Source organism: Myotis brandtii, unplaced genomic scaffold (assembly GCF_000412655.1).
Source record: "Myotis brandtii unplaced genomic scaffold, ASM41265v1 scaffold506, whole genome shotgun sequence".
In the NCBI taxonomy this organism is placed as follows: domain Eukaryota; kingdom Metazoa; phylum Chordata; class Mammalia; order Chiroptera; family Vespertilionidae; genus Myotis; species Myotis brandtii.
The window spans coordinates 237,798-258,341 of record NW_005369287.1 but is presented as its reverse complement, the minus strand read 5'-3'; the positions used below and the strand labels follow the sequence as shown (position 1 = coordinate 258,341).

General features: G+C 51.6%; 1 protein-coding gene across 4 annotated transcripts in view; it reads left to right on the top strand.

Annotated features, from left to right (window-relative positions):
- Positions 1 to 549: 549 nt before the first annotated feature.
- Positions 550 to 20,544, top strand: part of FYCO1 (FYVE and coiled-coil domain containing 1) — a 69,381-nt gene continuing 49,386 nt past the window's right edge. Inside the window, exons 1-6 of one of the 4 annotated variants that reach the window (XM_005877057.2) lie at positions 550 to 997; positions 3,050 to 3,240; positions 11,410 to 11,545; positions 12,812 to 12,918; positions 14,859 to 14,984; positions 18,488 to 18,594. In XM_005877057.2, coding sequence (XP_005877119.1) covers positions 11,491 to 11,545; positions 12,812 to 12,918; positions 14,859 to 14,984; positions 18,488 to 18,594 — 395 coding nt within the window. In that variant the 5' untranslated portion in view covers positions 550 to 997; positions 3,050 to 3,240; positions 11,410 to 11,490. Of the gene's footprint in view, positions 998 to 3,049; positions 3,241 to 6,829; positions 6,913 to 10,592; positions 10,676 to 11,409; positions 11,546 to 12,811; positions 12,919 to 14,858; positions 14,985 to 18,487; positions 18,595 to 20,544 lie in introns of those variants that run through there. The other 3 variants (XM_005877059.2, XM_014548397.1, XM_014548396.1) reach the window with 3 other exon arrangements.

The following is a 20,544-nucleotide window of genomic DNA, read 5'->3' as shown; positions in this document are numbered from 1 at the left end:
TGGGGTGAAGGGATGGACACAGAAGAAGGGTTGGAGATAAAGTGTGAAACAAGTCCTGTGTGAATCAGGATGGTGGAAAATTGGCTCCATTTAGGCCTTAGGCAAAATTGTCCGAGGCCAAGTTTGTCTTGAGTGTTCCCTGGCTCAGTTTTTTGTCCCTATCTCTCCTCTGGCCTAACACCCAAGTATCTGTCTCCAAGTCCAGGGCTTTCCCTATCTCTTAATCCAATTGTGTCTGAACAAGGACCAACCAGAAGGAATGATACTGCTTTCTGCTCGGAATTTCTTTTTCATTCATAGGCTTCCCATGGGTTCTTCTCCAGAGCCCACCAGCCCAGGCATCACCTGGTTTGTTGAATTCCTGTGGCTTTCATTTGCGAAAGCTGCCTCTGGTGGGACAAAGAAACCCACAAACATGGAAAGCCCAGTAGAAAAGACCCTCAAAGTAAACTGGCCCCCGGGATGGCCCTTGGCCATCTTTGCTGAAACACCTGTGGATTTGTGGATTGGCTCTGGTGTGGCTGCTCCGCACTTGAGCAGAACCTCGGCTGGGGGACGTAGAGAGGGTGCTGAATTTTGTTATTATAAGTCTTTGGAACTCAAGTGTATTCTGCACTTACAACACATGTACAATAACTCAAACTAGCCACATTTCAAACTCTCAAAAGCCACACATGGACGGGGCTGCTTTCCCAAAACCTTGGTTTGTGTGTCCTCGGAGATTGAAAGGTTAACCTACAGCCAGATGCAAGGGAGAACCAGTAGGCGTTGTCAACCTCGGCTCTGCGGAGCATGCCGGGAGTTGTAGTCTGAGCCGATCTGCCGCTGGAGTCCGATGGGCGTTGTAGGCCTCGGGCTTGTGGTGCATGCCGGGAGTTGTAGTCCGCACCCGCTTGTGGCGGGCTCTGCGTATCATGGCCGTCTCCGCCGCGCACCCGCAGTCTTCCGCTTGGCCCCAGAAAGTTTCGGTTCTGCCCAGCGGTGGACCCACTAGCGCGTAAGTGCCACCGGGGGGCCGGCCGGACCCTGGGGGCGCCCAGGCTGCTCTCGGCCCGGGAGCGGAAAACTTCAAGGCACCTGTTGCCCTTTCCGTTCCCACCCCTCCCGGGTGTCCCGCAGACCCCGAGCCCTTGCCCAGCGGGCCTGGGAAGTGTCCACAGCGGGTGAAACTGGTGCGGGAGCCCAGGCTACCCCTGGTGACCAGTGAGGAAGACCCCCCAACGCCAGCTCCCAGACCTCCAACGGCCGAGGGGCCGCAGAGGAACGCCCCCGGTGGGGATCTCAGAACAAGCCCGGGGTGTTTTAGGCGCAGCGGGGAGAGGTCCCCAGCTTTCTGCTCGCATGGTCAAGGCACTGACCTGAAGGAGCCAGTTCCTGGCTCAGCGGGGCCAGGACTGCCCAGACCCTGCACTTTGCGCTGCTCCACGGATGCTCTGGTCTCTCCCCTCCTCCCGTAAGAGGTTGGTTTGTTCATCCCGAGACATCCATCCTCAGATCACGGCCCTCCGCCCTCTACCCACTGCCCCTTGTGCCCAGACACAGGCTCTCAGGTTGGCCCCCGGCCATCCTTGCTGAAACACCTGTGGATTTGTGGATTGGCTCTGGTGTGGCTGCTCCGCACTTGAGCAGAACCTCGGCTGGGGGACGTAGAGAGGGTGCTGAATGTTGTTATTATAAGAAATCATGTGTGGTTGACACATTAACCACGTGGCTCCCTGTGCGTGCATCTTCTGATGCCTTTTGTCACTCTTCACAGTTCCCATTGGCTGCCCTCCCCAGGGGAAGAATTAAAAAATTAGAGCACTTCGTGAAGCCGCCGGCGTTGGCCACTGCCTCTCTGCCCCTCTGCGCCCGCGTCTTACCGCAGCCGCTTCCTTTTCCGACAGAGAAATGGGTCAGGGGCTCCGAGGGCAGAGGATCAGGCCTTAATCTGCTCACTGCCCCCCTGCCGCCGCCGCGGGCCTTTCGGTCTCGGTCGCAAGCTTAACTTCCCTGCCATCTGCCTCGTGCGGGTGCTGGGGGCGCAGCCGGGGGAGCGCTGCCGGCTGAGGTTTCCTGCTTTCGGGGGCTCCCACCTGAAGTGGGCCCAGGTTGAGCGGGCCGCCTTCTCCCCCTTCTGTGACAAGAACTGCTTATAAACGATTGAATGCCCTGTACCGGTTGTGGGCCGTTATTATCTTCACCCCGGAGAGCAGAGTTCATTGCCTCCGAGCTGGGCTGTGTGGCCTTCTTTGATTAAATGATTCCTGTTTTAGGAACCGGGTTTTCCGCTTCGATTCGTTTTATAATTGTTTCCAGGATTTGGTTAGGAAAATAGTTCAACGCACAGACTCTTGGAAAGACTTGTATGGTGAACACATACCCACCTGTTCGATTCTAGGACCAATATTTGACGTCGGTGATTTTTGTGCGTTGGAGTCGGTCCCTCCAGCGGCTCCTTGGGTGGTCTTTGCTCCTTGTGGCTGGTTTCAGGGCACCGGTGTGGGCTTGGGAGCCACGCTGTTAGCCTGGTCCTTTGGGGGCAGGGTTGGCACCCACAGATGTTTGTGATGAGAGGAACCACTTAAGAGCAGATATCGGGGAGGAAAAATTATCCTCTGCCCTTCAGGGTTCTTCTGATGGGTCTAATAGTCAAATTGACACGAGGCAAGTTAGCAGGAGAAAAACAAATTAAAGGTTAATCACACGTATCCAAGGGAGAGACCCAGGGAGAACTGTGTAACTCACCAAAATGGTGGAAGCCAACACCTTCAATACCACCTGCAGCTAAAGTCAAAAGCAGATGTTGGGGGTGGAGGGTCCTTTCTGGGAGGGCTCTGGGGGAAGCACGGCACCCCAGGGTGAGGCTGTTATGCAGATTTAAGCTCCTGCCTTCTCCAGTGCAGGCAAAAGCAGGCCTGGTCCCCTGAGGGGGAAACACCCTTACAAATGGAGATTGCCCTTACAAATGTAAATGGCCTTTTACTAAGGGTAGCTTCTAGGTATTTTGGGCTTCTGGCACCTCTGCTGTTTCTTAAAATTAACTGGCCTGCTGTGATCTGTATCCCAGAGAGGCCCACGTGGAGCGGTAAACTGCTTAACCTTCAACCGCCAGGCCGGAGCAGCTGGTGACGTTGACCCGTGTTGGTCACCGAGGTCGTGGGCAGCTTCCACCAGAACGCACAGCCGCCCACCACTCCTGGCGGTCCTTCTCTTCCCTCTTGGCTGATGGGTTTTCTGGTGAATCCAACGACAACTTGGGTGAGTCAAGACCAGAATGCCTTTAAACTGGAGGCAGAGGAAGGGTGTTGTCTAGCTGTGGTCTCCTGGTGAAAATCACTGCTAGGAACTCAGAGTTTGGTGCCTCATTCACTGAAGCAGCCCCAGTCGGCAGAGCAGGTAAGGCTCATGAACTGGTGCCATAACTAGGCAGAAGCTGCCTGTGAGCAGAGATGAGTGGAGACTAACTAGGCAGAAGCCGCCTGTGAGCAGAGATGAGTGGAGTTTGGCCTTGTCAACATCTGCTCACCTAGTGGCTGAATGTCATTGTCTTGCTCAAAAGATAAACAATGTTCTCTATTTGTAATCTCAATGCCAGGTTTGTTTTGTTTTTAAGCTCTTGATTGGCATAAGAGCCCCTGTTTGAGGAACTAAATACACGAGTAGAGTGGCTGTTGAAATGTTTCCATGGCTCTGTTTATCTCCTTGCTGTTTTTAGATGTGTCACTGTGCTGTCCCCATATTAAGAGGTTCACCGTCAGAGCACGTGGGCTCCATGGCTTTTAGAAGATGAAGATGGCAGAGATGTGCCGAGTTGTGCAGGAGGCATGTTCCCCTCTTCCTCACATTGAAGCCACTCAGCCTGGTGGTTGTAGTGAACACCAGTGGTCCTTCCTGTTCATGCAGTTCTGGGTGGCATTAGAAAGACATTATAGCTGGGCCAGATCCTGTTTTCATTGTAGTTCTGAGGACTGACTTTAAGGAGAACCTGAGGTCTGGTTACGGCACTGTGGCCCTGGGGCTGGTTCAGGGACCCAGGGGCAGGTTTGACCAAACCATGGGAGGATGTGGGTAGTGCACCTTCAGCCTGAGGCAGAAAACTCTTAGGGACAAACTTGCAATTAAAAACACACACACACACACACACACACACACACACACACACACAACGGAAGCAGAAAAAGCATTCTAAGCAAGTCACTAGAAGGTAGAGGGGTAGGGCAAGAGAGTCCCTGTAAGAGGTCCAGGATGGATGGACAACTGAACCAGAGGTGCTGTCCATTTAACATAGAGCTGGAAGGAATTTCCTCAAACTGAACCTGCAGCCTTGGTCAGGGAGGTGCAGCTCTTAGTAGGAGCCTCAGCCAAAGTTAGCCACTGAGAGTATCTGTTCTTCTCTTTCCCCAACTCATGAAGGAAGGTAAAGGATCACCTCCCCACACTGTACCAAGAAAACAAATTTAAAAACCACCACACACAGGTAGGAGGAGGTCAAATAATGTCCCTAGGACAAATAGATTTGCTAAAATTGCCTGAAAATAGTTTGGTGAGCGAAACATACCATGGTTCTCACCCAATCGTGGTGTGATCTTGATTGCATTATTCATCGCATGATAGGTAACGGAAATTTCACATGACCAGTCCGATTCCAAATTCAAAGAGCATCCAGATTGGCAATACTCGGCTACAACTGATAAAAGAGAAGACCGTTTTCTTGCCCATTGCCACAACTCCCACAATCCTAGTTCTTGCTTGCCCCTCCTATGTGCCAGCGTAGCCCCACCCCATACCCCACCTCCGTAGCCACGTTGCTGCTCTTGTCACCCAAGGAGCACAACCTAACTCAGATCCATCAATACTTCCCACACCCACCCCTGTAGTGTTCCTGTTGATGGTTCCAGATCTAAACTTCCAGGAGTGGAGGAAGCAGAGGGCCTTGGGGAAGGCTGGGTGAATGGGGAGGTGGTGGTAGTGGCCGTGGTTATTATTGTCCTGGGTGAGGGAAAGGAGGCTTCTGGGTAAGGCTGCCTCCGGGTCAGAGCTGTGGTACACACTCTCCTGTAGACACACTTAATCCATCCAATCCCTAAATTACATAATTCCATTCATTCTCAGAGTAATAACTGTAGTATTGCCACCATAATGATGATATAATGTCTGCATTTACCACTTGACTTTTGAAATGCATTATTTTAGTCAACATAAAAGTATTTTTATGCTCAATAAAGGCAAATTGAAAAATCAGAGAAATTGCTTTTTAGGGGCAGATTTACCTATGTTACTCACCATTGCAGGATAATTATCATTATTTACATGTTGCTACATTTCTAGTACATTTCTACGCCTAAAGTTTAATTTGGTTTGTGGAGCAAGAGTCAGTGGTTTGGTTTGTATTCATTCATTCATTCATTCATTCAACAAGTAATTTATTGAGGGCCCACCAGCATAGTCAGAACTGAGCTATGTGCCTGGGAAATGATGAATAAATAATGAATAGCGATGGAGCTTACAGACAAGTGGGAAAGACCGATTAAACAAGAAAGTACTGGCCGGGTACTGCAGGCGAGTCCCCATGCAGTGGGGGCTTAGAATCGTGAGCAAAGTAGAGTTTGCCAATGGGTTCACCTGTTTTCATCGCAGTGCTTCTCAGGCCTCAAGACTCAGTGATGGCGAACCTTTTGAGCTCGGCGTGTCAGCATTTTGAAAAACCCTAACTTAACTCTGGTGCCGTGTCACATACAGAAATTTTTTGATATTTGCAACCATAGTAAAACAAAGATTTATGTTTTTGATATTTATTTTATATATTTAAATGCCATTTAAGAAAGGAAAATCAACCAAAAAAATGAGTTCGCATGTCACCTCTGACACGCGTGTCATAGGTTCGCCATCACTGCCTCAAGTGATCTCTTATTCTATAAGCTTGTGCAGGAGGCGTGGTCATGCTATCTGCTTCTCCCCCCTGGAGCATGAGTTCCTTGAAGGTCTGGGACTCCACCAGCCTGTTCACAGCTGTAGCCCTATCTCCTGGTCCAGGCCTGCCTCTTTGAAGTGGTGCCCAGCAAACCCCGTTGGCTGGCAGGAGGTTTGTTAGCACCCATGGGTCACCTGCTGTCTTCCTCAAGGCCATGTTTAGTGGTACAGCACATTCTGCCAGAGATTCGGTCCGGAGTTCAACATTGGCTGGCCTGGCTCCCAGGGCACAATTTGGGAGCACTGCTGTGTTCCCACCTGCTTGGGGTTTGTGCTGTTAGGGGTCGGTGCGCCCGCTTGTTCTCACTTGTTTGTGCAGCTGTCCCAGAAACTGCCCAGATTTTCACACGCACATGCCATTGTGGCCTCCCGGATGCTTTCTCTGGCTTTCGATGGCACTGCAGCCCCAAATACCAGTACTGATGGGTAGTACTGATAGGTAGCCCTTCCTGGGAGCAGCTGCCCACCTTCCTGGAAAAAAAAAAAAGACAGCTTCCCCCAGGCCCAGAAGCACCCCCGCCCCCCCCATCCACAGGTTCCTCTTCACCCTGCTCTCCTGGGTCAGTGGGCAGGAATTGCAGCCAGATTTGTGTGTCTTCCAGGACAAGTGACCAAGAAACCTGAAATTGTTGGTGGGGGGTGGGCAAGAGAAGGTTCAAGAAGGGATGACAAAGTCTGAAGTCTTCATTCCCTTTAAGAAAAGGAGAAGATTGCAAGCCAGAAGGTGTGCTTGGGAAAGATGACCCGGGCATACAGTGGCTCACCATTTTAATTATAGGTCGAAGGGGTGGGGTTGCCTCAGGAGCCTTTGCTCACGTGAGCTGAAATGTCTGCTCTGAGCTGGCCTCTGACAAACTGCTGAGCACTCGCCCAGGCACCTCGAAGCTGGTGAGGGCAGCCTGACTGCCGGCAGCAGATTCAGCGCCGAGCCAGCAGCGCCGTGGGCCTTCCCAGCCGCAGGTACCTGCCTAGGGCCCCCCTTTCCATAGGCGGCTGAGCCAGGCCAAGGCAGTGGGCTCTTCCAGAAAGGCTTGCTGCTTTGGCTGATCTGAACGGGTTAACATCCTTTCTTGGTCTGGGTGGAATTTACAACTGGTGTGTTCCACCGTGTTTGAGAGTGGGAGGAGCCCCACCGGACGGTGGCCTCTCAGGGTCAGTTCTTAGTTATTGTGTTGTTGTTATCAGTACTGGTTATTGAACAAGTAGGACAAATTTTGAGAGCAAGGCATGGTTGCCTTTCATGCCCCAAACCTCCTCCTCCCCTTCTTTTTTTTTTTTCCCCTTCTCGGACCCTTCCAATTCTTCTTTCCTGATGTAGCTACTCACACACAGTATTGCCCCTGCCAGAACCCATTTCTGGGCAACATGAATATTAGTCATTTGCACCATAGAATAAATAAGTTTATGTGAGTCAGTCTTTGTATCTTGATTTGGGACTAAAGGGTTGTGTCTATTGTTTAAGCATTTAGGGCTTTTGGGTAGGAATAGGAGGAATTTTCAAGGTGGGGGAAGGTCATTTACCTCTAAAATAATTTTTAAAAATGCGTATAGTCCCCTTTCCTCTTTCAGAAGATTGGATGTTTTCAGGCATTCTGGCTAAGCTTAAACATAATTTTCAGTTGTTGGCAAGAGAATCCAATGTCTCCCCAAGTAGTTAGTGTCAGAAGTGAATTGAATTGTGGGGCACGCAGTTGTTGTCGGAACTGGTTCCTGCTGTGGGAAAAAGCCACACATTTGGTGTCAGAAGTGGTGTGAGTTAAAAAAAAAAAAGATAAAAAGCTTCATCCCTCAACCAAAGGCCGAAGTTATCTAGAGACACAGGAAGTTGACCGTGGTTTGGAGAGAGGCAGTGCCCTTGCCCCTTTCTGTGTCTTTCATTGGTTAATGACCTCAGACTAAGGAAGAGGGAGAGCAAAATGCTAAGTCCATGGAGCCAGCATCCCTATGGTGACCATGTCATGTCTTCCAGGGAAGCTCTGACTTCCCAAAACCGTGTGAGGTGGTGACCCGCAGCCTCGGTGGAAAGCCCACCGCGACCTATAGGCCCAGCAGCCGGTTCTTAGGGCTCACTAGCTTGGTGGTGACGCAGGCTATTTGGAAAAGTAGCTCAGGTTGCTGGCAGCTGGCACAGCTCACCCCGTGACCCGGGAACTTGGCTTCCGCTGAGCACACTGCTGGGTCAGGCAGGGAAGGCCTCCTGGGCTCGGGCCCACACAAGGGCAGCTTCCCCAAAGCGCCAAGAGGTCTTGAAGGAGCAAGTCTCTCTCTGTCTGTGTTCAGGCTCGTCATGCCAAGGTGCCAGTTTGGTCTGCAGACGTTGTTTCCCTCATGCCAGACTCCACAGAGGGCTGGTTTCTAGGATATGCTGCTGGTTGTGTGGTTCCTGCATTGTCCTGGCCTGAGCCTGCCAGCTTTACTCCACCTGCTGTTTTCATGCCCTTCCAAGCTCCGCCCTCTCCCAGGTGTGCCAGTCTTGCCTCTACTTTGAATAAACACACAGGCCCAGTAGGCTTCCTTTGAGGACTCTTGGGGTATTAGTCATCTTCCTCCGAGATTAGTCCTCCCAGAAGCTGCAAGGCTCTCTGTGTTGACAGCATTCAAAAAAGAGGGACGTCGGTAGAGAAACAGGCTTCCCGGACCCTCCTCTCTGGCGCCCTTTCCACCTTGTGTCTCTCTGAAGACCTGTTCATTTTCAGGCCTGGCCCGACACGGGTGCCATCACAGTGTCCACCTCCCCCTCCCCCTCCCCCAAGCAGAAGGAACCTTCCCTTCCCCGGGTCCCACCGCAGCTCATGCTTGTCGGATATTTGCAGTCAGGTGACCACCGCCACAGTCGAGATAGAACAGAATTGCCCCCCAAATTTCTGCATGCTCTTATAGTCAAAGCCTCCCTTCACCCCAGCCCCTGGCAACCACTATCTGGTGTCTCCCAGTGTTTTGCCTTTGCAAGAGCATGCACGTGGATCGGAAAGCATGTAGCCTTTTCAGTCTGGCTTCGTTCAGTCAGCATAAAGCACTTGTTATGTGTATCTGTGGTTCATGCCTTTTCACTGCCGAGTACACATAACATCTTACCCAGATGTCTGCATGGACCTCTTCTGTCCTCTCCTGATGTCTGGATGTTTTTCTGTCTGTCTCCTCGGTGCCCAGCCAAGCCCGTCCAGGGCTGGCCTGTGCCTTGCCTGCCTCTGTGTCCCCAGCCCACACATAGTAGGCCCGTGACAGAGCATGGGGCCAGGGCAGCTGGGCACTGCCTCGCCAGAGGGTCCGAAGTGTCTGCCTGGGCAGCAGGGCCCCTGCAGAGGTGTGGCCCAGCCTGGGCGCCGGCTCTCTCCAGGCCCTGGCTGCTCCCTGCTCAGTCTCTGTTCAGCAGGCGACCTGGACAGATAGGGCTGGGTGGTCTGGCCTTTTGTAAACCGCTCCCACCCTCAGTTTGGCGTCTGTGATGGGCAGGGTGCCAGCACTTGCTGGGGGGCTTTGGCAGGTTCTCTCTGTTTCCCCTGACTCTCTGGGGCTCCGTGTCATGAGTTACTGGGAGTGTGTAAGTATGCGCCTGTCTCGTTCCTCCCAGGCCAGAGAAGCCCTCTCTGGGCCTTGTTTTCCCTGAGTCACAGCTGCCCTAGCTTGTTAGTTAAAAATAGGCCTGGCATACCCGCCCTGTGACAGGCCCTCCTCACCCAGGCTGACACTGGAATGCTTACGTAAATATTTGTAGGAGCTCAGGTTGGGATCATTTCTATTCCAGGATCTTCTTGCCTTGACTCCTGGAGCAATGAGGGGATGGTGATGGCGGGAGAGTGAGGGCCAGCACGCGTTAGAAACACTCGGGGTAGCGGCACATTATTTGGGAAGTGGCTGGAGTTCAGGGTGGTTCCTAGAAGCCAGTGGGACTGGTTGGTCATTCGCTGTAGTGACAGTGGCTCAGCTGAAAGTCCACTTTGCAATCAGACTGACCAGGGTTGTCAAACCCCATTTCCCCTCCTTGCTGGCCCGTGGTCTTAGACAAGTTCCATGACTTCCCTGAATGCCAGTGCGTTATCTACCCTGCTCAGGCGGTTGTGGGAATTAAAATGACCACGTGTGTAAAGCGCCTGACAGGGCCCAGCATCGTTTAGCACAATCAGACTGACCAGGGTTGTCAAACCCCATTTCCCCTCCTTGCTGGCCCGTGGTCTTAGACAAGTTCCATGACTTCCCTGAATGCCAGTTTCTCCGTTGTGCGTTATCTACCCTGCTCGGGCGGTTGTGGGAATTAAAATGATCACGTGTGTAAAGTGCCTGACAGGGCCCAGCATCGTTTATCGTGGCTACTACTACGGGCACCTCTAGTCTTGCCAACTGCTGTGCCAGCAAACACTCCACCTTTGCATGGGACATCTAAGGAAAGAGCTAGAGGTTCTGAAAGAAGGACACAGGAGTGTCCAAATGCATGCCCAGGCCTCTTTCCAGTGCTGCTCAGATCTCATCATTGTTGGGTTCAGCCACTACAGTGTCCTTAAATCACTTCAGCAGCTGCCCAGTAGGGCTGGTAACTCAGGACTCACCAGCCGCAAGAGGACAGTAACTGAGCTTAAAATAGAAGTGTCCCTTGAGGGCTGCGCAGGCCCCTGGGGAAAGGCCCGGCAGTGTCTGCCCACCCAGGCAGAGCCGGACTCTGGGCATTGGGGCTGCAGACCTCTCCCTGTGAGGCAAGCCAGGCTTCCTTGGTTCAGAAGCCCTGAGGGTAGGTGTCCTGTCTCGCCCACCGGTTGCAGAGCCGCCCTCCGAGAAAGCAAGCTGGGGAGGATGTTGGGAGCTAGGGGTCTGGGGGTAGCCGACACCAGAGGCCTGGCAGGCCAGTGAGCTGGGTGGGTGGACTAGTTCTGGCCTTGGTTTTGGGGTGTGAGGGAGCCACTGGGAGGCATTTTTAAAGGTGGAAAGTGAAGCCGTGCTGTCTAAGAGGGCAGATTAGGAGAGGCTAGGCCAGGTTGTTTGGCTGATGTTTTTTGTTATGTTTGTTTTTTTCCCATTGATTTTTTTTTTTTTTATGGGAGAGTGGAAGATAGAGAGAAAGACAGAGAGAAACATCGCTGTGAGAGAAATACATCGATGGTTGACTCCCACAGGAGCACTGACTAGGGCAGGCCAGGGAGGAGCCTGCAACCAAGGCACGTGCCCTTGACCGGAATTGAACTCGGGACCCTTTGGTCCGCAGGCCTACGCTCTATCCACTGAGCCAAACCGGCTACATCTTGTTTTTGTGTGTGTGTGTGTTTTTTAAGGCCCCAAACAGGTCATTGTGTCTGAATATAAGTGTGTCAGAAGCCAACCAGGGGATGCCCACAGAGCAAGGCCCACACAGAAAGGTCAAGCCCTCCCCATTGCAGGAAGATGCCCAGACGGGGCAACTTTGTGCTCAGAGCAGCATCCCTCTGCTGTTTGTACATTTTGTCTGACTAGTGCTTCCTCCCCGTGCAGGTGCCACCATGGAGTCTGACTTCTGCTGATCGGACCCAGGCAGGAGGGCACAGCCGAGACCGAGGCCTGTAGCCAGTCGCCATGGCTTCCCCCAGCATGGATGGCCAGCTCCAGAGGATCATCCGTGATTTGCAAGGTACGGTCAGGCCGCCAGGCATGTGGGTTTGGTGTGGAGGGAGCTGTGACTGCTTTTGCTTTTGCGGTTGAAGTTCAGCCCTTTCATCTGTGTTCACACGGGGAGGGGTGGGGGACGTTGATTGGAGCCCTCAGGACACATTATATTGAAATATTCGGGGCTCAGCTGTCCATCCTGTATGGCTGGGAGACCCCAAGGGCCCTCCTCTCTGGGCACTGTAAGGGCACTTTGTAAACAAAATCAAATACTCCTTTCCAGGTCCGGGTCTGGTTTCTGTGTGTGTGTGTGTGTGTGTGTGTGTCTGTTTTCCTGGCTGAAGCACTCTGGGCTCTCTCTGATGGAGACGGGAAAGAATATTCTCCTTCTCTCTGAGCAGGAAGACCAGATACCAGTCTTTCTTGTTTTGCTGTCTCGCCTGCTGGCAGTGGGCAGGTAGCCTATCCTGGACGAACTCCGGAACTCTGAGCTCCGGTTGTGGGCCTGCTGCTCCTGGGCATCGCCAGGCGCAGGAACTCAGCCTGAGGGTGCAGAGGAAGGCCCCTGCCACCCCGCCCCCCACCCCAAGCGCTCAGTGCACAGCAGTGATCTGACCTCTCTGCCAGCTCCTCGTCTGTAAAATTCTACGTTGTCCTTACTCTTTTTCATGTTTAAACAGCTCTGATGTTGGGATCATCTTAAAATTAATTGCACCTTAGATTTGTTGAAGTAAGGCACTTCCTGCCTCACAGGGCTACATTAAAGGAGAACGACTTGCAAAGGCCTGGCCCCTCGCTGGGCCCCGTTAACAGAAGCAGGCACTGTTGTCGTTCTTGCGATTGTCACATGACTATTTGCACATTCTGGGTCTTCTTGAAGCCTGGACTTCCCTGTACTGCGCGGTGAGGTGATAGTGAAGGGAGAGTGAAGAAACATGGCCAGAACGAAGGATAAGGCTTTCTGGCAGCCAGTGTTAGGGGACTGCTCAATGATCCATCCACACAGCAAACATTTGTTGACCAAGCAGTATGAGGCCTGCATGGTGGGCCTGCAGGGATGGCCTGGGAAAATGCCCACCCAGGGAGCTGTTGCAAAGTGCCTGCGGGCTCTCGGGACACCTTAGCGCCTTCTGACTTGGCCTTACGTCCCTGGGGGTGGACACAGCACTTCACGATTGCGAGGTGCTTTGCCATCATCTGACCACTGCCGCCTCCTGCTTCCCGGTTATCCTGCTTGTCTCCTAGTGGTTGGCCTCCACCTGGTTACGTGTTCCTGTTTGTTGTCTTAAAGATGCTGTGACAGAACTAAGCAAAGAATTTAAAGAAGGAGGGGAACCCATCACAGATGACAGCACCAGCTTGCATAAGTTTTCTTACAAACTTGAGTACCTCCTTCAAGTAAGTGACTCTGTAACGTGTTGATTTCTGCTTTGTTGTCTTGTTTCCCTGATGGGTGACTTGTCAGCTTTAAGGATGTGGGCCAGGAAGCTCAGTGGAGCCATTAGGCCGTCCTGGTTAGACCGAAGGTCAGAGCAGTCCCCATCGTGACTCTGGCCTCCAAATGCCATCCTCTGGGGATTCGGCAAGTTGCCCCTTAGGACAGTGGTTCTCAACCTTCCTAATGCCGCAACCCTTACAGTTCCTCATGTTGTGGTGACCCCCAATTTCATTGTTACAAATTGAACATAATTAAAGCATAGTGATTAATCACAAAAAATATGTAATTATATATGTGTTTTCTGATGGTCTTAGGCGACCCCTGTGAAAGGGTCGTTCAACCCCCAAAGGGGTCGCGACCCACAGGTTGAGAACTGCTGCCTTAGGAAGATTTGGGAATCCAGAACATTCTTTAGAGACTTAGGTCAACTTAAGGCAGGTAAGAAGGTTTCTGTATAGCAGGGATCTTCATTTGGGGGAGTCACATCCCCTTTTGAAAATTAGGTGAAAGCTATGGAATCTCTTCCCAAACAGACATGCATATGTGCACACACCAGTCACATTTTGCAGGAGCATTTGGACCTCTGAAGGTTGTCCAGAGGCCTGTGCTAGAGCCTTCCTGCCCAAAGCATTGTGATTCATAGGCCAGCAGCACCAGCTCACCCAGGAGCAGGCTGGAAATGGACGTTTGGTCCCCACTCTGAAGTCAGCCCAGGGAGTTTTCTTTCACACACTTGCAGCCTAATGCTTGTGTCCGCTGGTTCAAGTGCACAGACCAGAGAACTCTGCAGATGCAGAAAAGTACATCAACTACAACAGGAAGGAAATGGACCGATATGTTAATAGAAGTTAATCCTAGGCATTATAATCTTTTCTATTTTTAAAAAATATTTTTTATTTTTATTGATTTCAGAGAGGAAGGGAGATGAAGAGAGACAGAAACATCAACGATGAGAGAGAATCATTGATTGGCTGCCTCCTGCACGCCCCCTACTGGGGCTCGAGCCCACAACCCAGGCATGTGCCCTTGACCAGAATCGAACCCGGGACCCTTCAGTCCTCAGGCCAACACCCTATCCACTGAGCCAAACCAGCTAGCACATCTTTTCTATTTTTTAAAATCCAGATTTCCTAACATATCTGCATGTCTTCTATAGTCAGAAAAAATATGCTGTAAGGTGTTGTGTTATAGGAAGATATGCCTATACATTTTGAGCACCATTAGTTTTCAGCGTCACATCCCACCAAGGTATACAAGGATGAGAGCCTGCTGGAGGGGTGCCCCAGCCTGTTGAAGGACTCCTGCCCCATGTGTGCCCTTTCAACCTGTTCTCTGTTTTACTTTGTGAAGATATTTATGGACTTTTTTTTCTCATGTAGCCAGTTTTGGTTTTGGATTTGAAATGATTCATAGCTGATACTTACTTGAATTTATTGTATGTGTATTAAACATTGATGTAACGGGTTAAATCCCACTAACTCATTTTCCTAAATTGAGACATAGTTAACATACTTCATGTTGCCCTTAAGACTTTTCACTTGTATTCCTTTGTCATAAGTTGTTATATATCTTTATCAAGGTTGTTACTAGCAAACTTTGGTGGTCTCCCACCCAACTCTATGCATAGAGATCTCTTCAAGAGATAAATTTGGGGAGGGGGGGCAGGGGCTTCTATTCCTGAATCTTAATAGTTGTATGACCTTGAACCAGTTACTTAACCTCTCCCAGCCTCAGATCTGTAAATTGGATTAAAGCTCCTTCATTTGACAATAAATAGAAATAATGCCCGTAAAGGGCCTTGCCCAGTGCCAGGCAACCAAGAAGCTATTGTTAGTTATCATTTAATGAAATGAACAGCAGTGGGTCTGGACCGCCTCTCTCTGTCCCTTTCCCTACGCAGTTCGATCAGAAGGAGAAGGCCACCCTCCTGGGCAACAAGAAGGACTACTGGGATTACTTCTGTGCCTGCCTGGCCAAGGTGAAGGGCGCCAACGATGGGATCCGATTCGTCAAGTCTATTTCGGAGGTAAGCAGAGCAGCCAAGGACCCCACGTCTTCCTGTCACCCGTCTTCAGCGTCTCTTTACAGAGAACTCTGCTGCAGACAGTCAAGTGAGGAAGTGGTGTTTACGGGTGGTGAAGTTAACACATTAGCCCAGGTACACTCAGTGCCCACTGTCAGCGCAGGGAAGCCGCCCACATGAGCCTTCACCCAGCCGGGCCTGTTACGAGACCGCAGCCCACACTCATAGCGGGCTGTTCACACTGTGGTCGGCCCATGGGCCCCCGGAGGTGTACAGCACCTGCTGAAAGTGTCAGTTTCTTAGATAAATTCTTCATGTTTGCTGGGCTGTTGCCTGCAGGTTTTCCAGAAACCTTAGATTTGAAATGAAGAGAGTGATGTGGGATCTTAAGAGACATTAAATGCCGGTGTGCTAAGCAGCTTCCCACGTTAAGTGCTGAGCCCCTAGAGCAGAATGCCGTGGCTCCTCCGTTTTGCAAAACTCCAGAACAATCTCTCTGTCTCTCCCGAGTCTCCCACTCCTGAGGAATCTCTTTTCCTCTCATACGCCTAGTCCATCTGAGAGTAAGAACTTTACATATTAGGGAGCAAGTGACCCCCTGGATTTAGAGCAGGAGGCCTAGAGGGTTTGGACATTTCATCTTTTCAGTGTCTTGTCTGTAAGTTTAAAGATACTTTAAAGGCAGCACCGTGCTCCTTGGCTGGCCTCCTGCAGAGACCGCAGTCAGGTGCTCCCGGGAGAACTCCTTCCAGCGCCGGAGCCAGCTGGTTTCTTCTTATAGAGCATGACAGATACGCTGGCATGAGGGCTGGGCGTTTTCCGCCAGCTGCACCTCTGACATCGGAGATCATGAAAGATCCCGACTTGAGGAGTTTGTTCTGCCAGTGTCTTTCATGTCCGTGTAGTGCAGACGGGTCTTGTGAGATCTTGCCTGGTGGGCCACTGGGGTCTGTGACGTAGAGCATGCTTGCTGCACCCCAAATCTGGAGGGGGTGCTCAGTGTTGCCCTCCGCTCCATACGCTGAGGAGTTCCCTTGCACTCCATCTCCCGCTCCTCACAGCAACTGCAGCCTGCGACCGCTGACCTCCAACAGCTCAAGTCTGGAAGTACATTTAGTTTAGTCCTCACGGCCCAGGGTTATGAAACGCCTCCATCTACTCTTCAGCTGGTTCTTATTCTTTACTCACAATTGCAGTCCAACCTTTTGAGGCCAGGAAACTGTCTTCTAGAAGCAGGAGCATTCCCTGCTTGCACAAACATTGTTGGGTTTCTGGTGGCTGACATAGGCTCCCCCGCCCAGAGGGTGCAGTCCTCTCATCTGTTGAGGACTCTGCTCTCTGGGCACCACTGAGCTTGGGATGTCACTGGGCAGGATGGGCTGCTGGTACTTGGGTTAACTTTAATCAACAATCAAGTGCCAGTAAGCCAGAAGGTAAAAGTTCATGAGCAAGAGCATTGCTGGGCCCCTCTGGCCCCTTTGGGCGAAGGCAGCCATGTGGCCTAAAGCAGTCGAGGGCTCTGACCCGCCACGCCACTTCTAGAGGTTCAGGATGGGCTCACGCTGGGCTCTGTGCATCTCCCCACGAAGGGCAGAAGCAGAACCTGCCTTCAGCTTGGTTGTCAGGCTCCTGGCACATGGCCCCGGGTAAAGCGGAATCAGCTCTCCTGTATCTTGCAGACTTCCTGTCCTCGCTGCTGTATCGCTTCCTGGTAGACTGCATATGATCTGATTGATTGCTAATAAATTTCAGGAATTAGGCCATAAAAGCGGACCCAGGATCTTAAAACGTAGAAAATAAAATGGCTGGGCAGTATTTTCATTTGTAATACAAGGGAACCACTGTTCTCTTCCCTAAGGGATGTTTAAAAAGACCTTAAAATAAATAGCTCCCTTTCTGTATATAAAATACATTCCATTAATGGGCCTGGTTAAAAACAAGACTCACGTGTTTTCCATTAAAAAGGTAAATGTCCCAAATGCTGTGACAGTAGCCATTTTGCTCATAAAGACAAGCTGCTCCCTGGGAGCTCACAGACACGGCTGTCCTGTGAGGTTGGCTCGGTTCCATCGGGCTGGTGGGGGGGGTGTTTATGTGACAGACACGCTTCGCTTCACCGCACCCGGCTCAGCTGTTCTCGCTGCCCGAGTTCCCTAGCCGTCACCACTGGACACTTCGTTCTCACTTCACTCATCAGTGGCAGAAGTGCTTGGACATAGTGATGTCATCAAGATTCCCCCTGGGCATCTGTCACGGCCAACCGACTGTAGACAGGCCACGGCGATTTGATAAAGCCAGGGCCACGCTGCCACCCACCTCCCTCCAGGCATCCTGACTTAAACCCAAACCCACAAAGCTGACATGGAAAAATGTCTTGCAGCCTTTGTGATTATTGAGGTTTCACACCTTTTTATTTTTTAAAACGACTTCATGTTGTGGTATCATCTCCTTAAGTGAACCGTGAGAAGTCGGATAGCTCTGAGCTAAACGGTGCCTGGTCTTCTGGAGCCGAACCGTCAGCGGTATGAATCCTGATTTGCAACTGGTCTCACGTGTCTTCTGTGGCTGTCCCCTAGGTCTCGTCCATCTTGGCTGCTGTGTGTCCCCAGCTGGCAGAGTCTGACCAGCACTCTCCCTCTCCACAGCAAGCTTCCAGAAACCTTTAGAAACCATGTTTTGTTATGGTGGGGAGAGGTTTCGAAGACAGTCCCGTACCCAGGCCCTCCATCCAGCTCCTCCACCCTGAAAGAGAACTGTGCTCCTTTTTTATAACCCCCGCATAGCTGGGCCACCTAGACGCACCTCTGCTCCCCCCCCCCCCCCCCCACACCTGCTGACTAAATGCAGTGAGTTGGTGTAGCTGCAAAGAAACCCACCAGGAAAGTGTCGACGATGCGTGCACTTCACTGCTGGTCTCATGAGGGTGCAGAGGAGGCAGTTATACAGTCATTAGAACTTCTTAAAAGTCCCCTTACACAACCCTGCCCTTTGCCCTCCTCTCTCCCCCTCCACAAGGGCTCCAGCCAAGCCCTGTAGGCCTCTACCGCCAAACAGCCCAGACTAGCCACGCTGACCAGCTCTCGCTCAGGCTCATTTCTGGTATGAGAAGTCCTTTTTTCGGCCTCCAAGTTTCATTCTGAATATTCCAAATTAAATCATACAGTTCTTCTCTGACTCCAAACCCAGAGACTCTGATGGAGTAGAACCCACAGGTGTTCGGAGCCTCGTGAACACATCTTTCTGAACCTGCCTATAGGTTATTCCACAGGTTATTCTTGGATGGAGGCCCAGAAGAAGGCGACCCACTTCAGGCCTCGCTCTGGGGGGTGATGTTATCAGATGTTTGTGTCCTTTGAGGGACATGAGTGAAGCCAGTGTACAGGGTAGAACTGGGTGGCGTTGTCTGTGCTGTTTCTGTTTTATGCAGGCCATCTATGGGTGCTTACAGACATGCGCCATTATGACTTAGGCTAACAGTTCTGCATCCCCATGTCATCTTTTTCCAGCTCCGAACATCTCTGGGGAAAGGAAGAGCATTTATCCGCTACTCGTTGGTGCACCAGAGGCTGGCAGACACCCTGCAGCAGTGCTTCATGAACACCAAAGTGACCAGGTAAATGCCGACAGCTCTGGGTTGACCCTGGTCCATTCACAGGTGAACCCAAGTGCCCTGGTGAATGTAATGACACCTGCGGCTGCAGTGTCTGCCCTTGTGGCACAAGCAGAGCCCTCCCACATCTGTCATCCTCACGTGGGGGGCAAGGAGCACTAAGTGCCCCCCCCCTGCCCCCAGGCTCCCCCGTGCTGAGTCTGAGTCCTAGAGCAGGAGCGTGGGTCCAGACTGACAAGCAGTTTTCCCTGGGGATGGCATGGCCTTGGCAGGCACTAATGAGTGGACACACCCCACTGGTCACCCTGGCCTGTCTGCAGAATCACCTGTGGGGTTTTGAGCCCCACTGAGCCTGGGCCTCACTGAGGTAACCACCTGCCAGGCATGTCTGGGCACCCTGGAGGTCATGATGGGCACCCGTGTGGGGACCTTTGTGCCACTAGTGATGACACCTGGGGTGGGGGAGGGGTTGAGTGTGTAAAGCAAGTGGAGTGAGTGTGTCAGACCAGGACCCCTCTTCCAGCTCTGCCTCCCTCTCCCTAGGGAGCGTGCCTCCAGGTAATCAAAGAAATCATTGCTGAATTAAAAAAAAAATAGAACTGTTGGGGGAGCATACTTTGTTTCATTTTGTCACCTTTAAGATGGATTTGCCTAAAGGTGTATTTCTCACACAGTGACACGTGAGGGCCTTTGTGAATTCATGTGAGGTGAGAGAATCTTCACACATTGGATTTGCAGGCTGTTTAGTTCTAGTCTTTGGTGAGAACAGCTTGGCTTCCAGTGTTTAGGAAGCCAAGTTCACGGGCATCAGCCAAGTAGCTCTTTAAACTCAGCAGTGTGTCCTTTTAAATTCTTCCTGCTCCAGGAAGTGAACAGCGGACACCACACAGTGCAGATCTTTTGTTCTTTGTCTTTTAAATTGGTGTCAGGACAGAAATTAGCAGTGAGGTCAAAGTCCTGTAATGACTGCTGACTAAATGCAGTGAGTTGGTGTAGCTGCAAAGAAACCCACCAGGAAAGTGTCGACGATGCGTGCACTTCACTGCTGGTCTCATGAGGGTGCAGAGGAGGCAGTTATACAGTCATTAGAACTTCTTAAAAGTCCCCTTACACAACCCTGCCCTTTGCCCTCCTCTCTCCCCCTCCACAAGGGCTCCAGCCAAGCCCTGTAGGCCTCTACCGCCAAACAGCCCAGACTAGCCACGCTGACCAGCTCTCGCTCAGGCTCATTTCTGGTATGAGAAGTCCTTTTTTCGGCCTCCAAGTTTCATTCTGAATATTCCAAATTAAATCATACAGTTCTTCTCTGACTCCAAACCCAGAGACTCTGATGGAGTAGAACCCACAGGTGTTCGGAGCCTCGTGAACACATCTTTCTGAACCTGCCTATAGGTTATTCCACAGGTTATTCTTGGATGGAGGCCCAGAAGAAGGCGACCCACTTCAGGCCTCGCTCTGGGGGGTGATGTTATCAGATGTTTGTGTCCTTTGAGGGACATGAGTGAAGCCAGTGTACAGGGTAGAACTGGGTGGCGTTGTCTGTGCTGTTTCTGTTTTATGCAGGCCATCTATGGGTGCTTACAGACATGCGCCATTATGACTTAGGCTAACAGTTCTGCATCCCCATGTCATCTTTTTCCAGCTCCGAACATCTCTGGGGAAAGGAAGAGCATTTATCCGCTACTCGTTGGTGCACCAGAGGCTGGCAGACACCCTGCAGCAGTGCTTCATGAACACCAAAGTGACCAGGTAAATGCCGACAGCTCTGGGTTGACCCTGGTCCATTCACAGGTGAACCCAAGTGCCCTGGTGAATGTAATGACACCTGCGGCTGCAGTGTCTGCCCTTGTGGCACAAGCAGAGCCCTCCCACATCTGTCATCCTCACGTGGGGGGCAAGGAGCACTAAGTGCCCCCCCCCCTGCCCCCAGGCTCCCCGTGCTGAGTCTGAGTC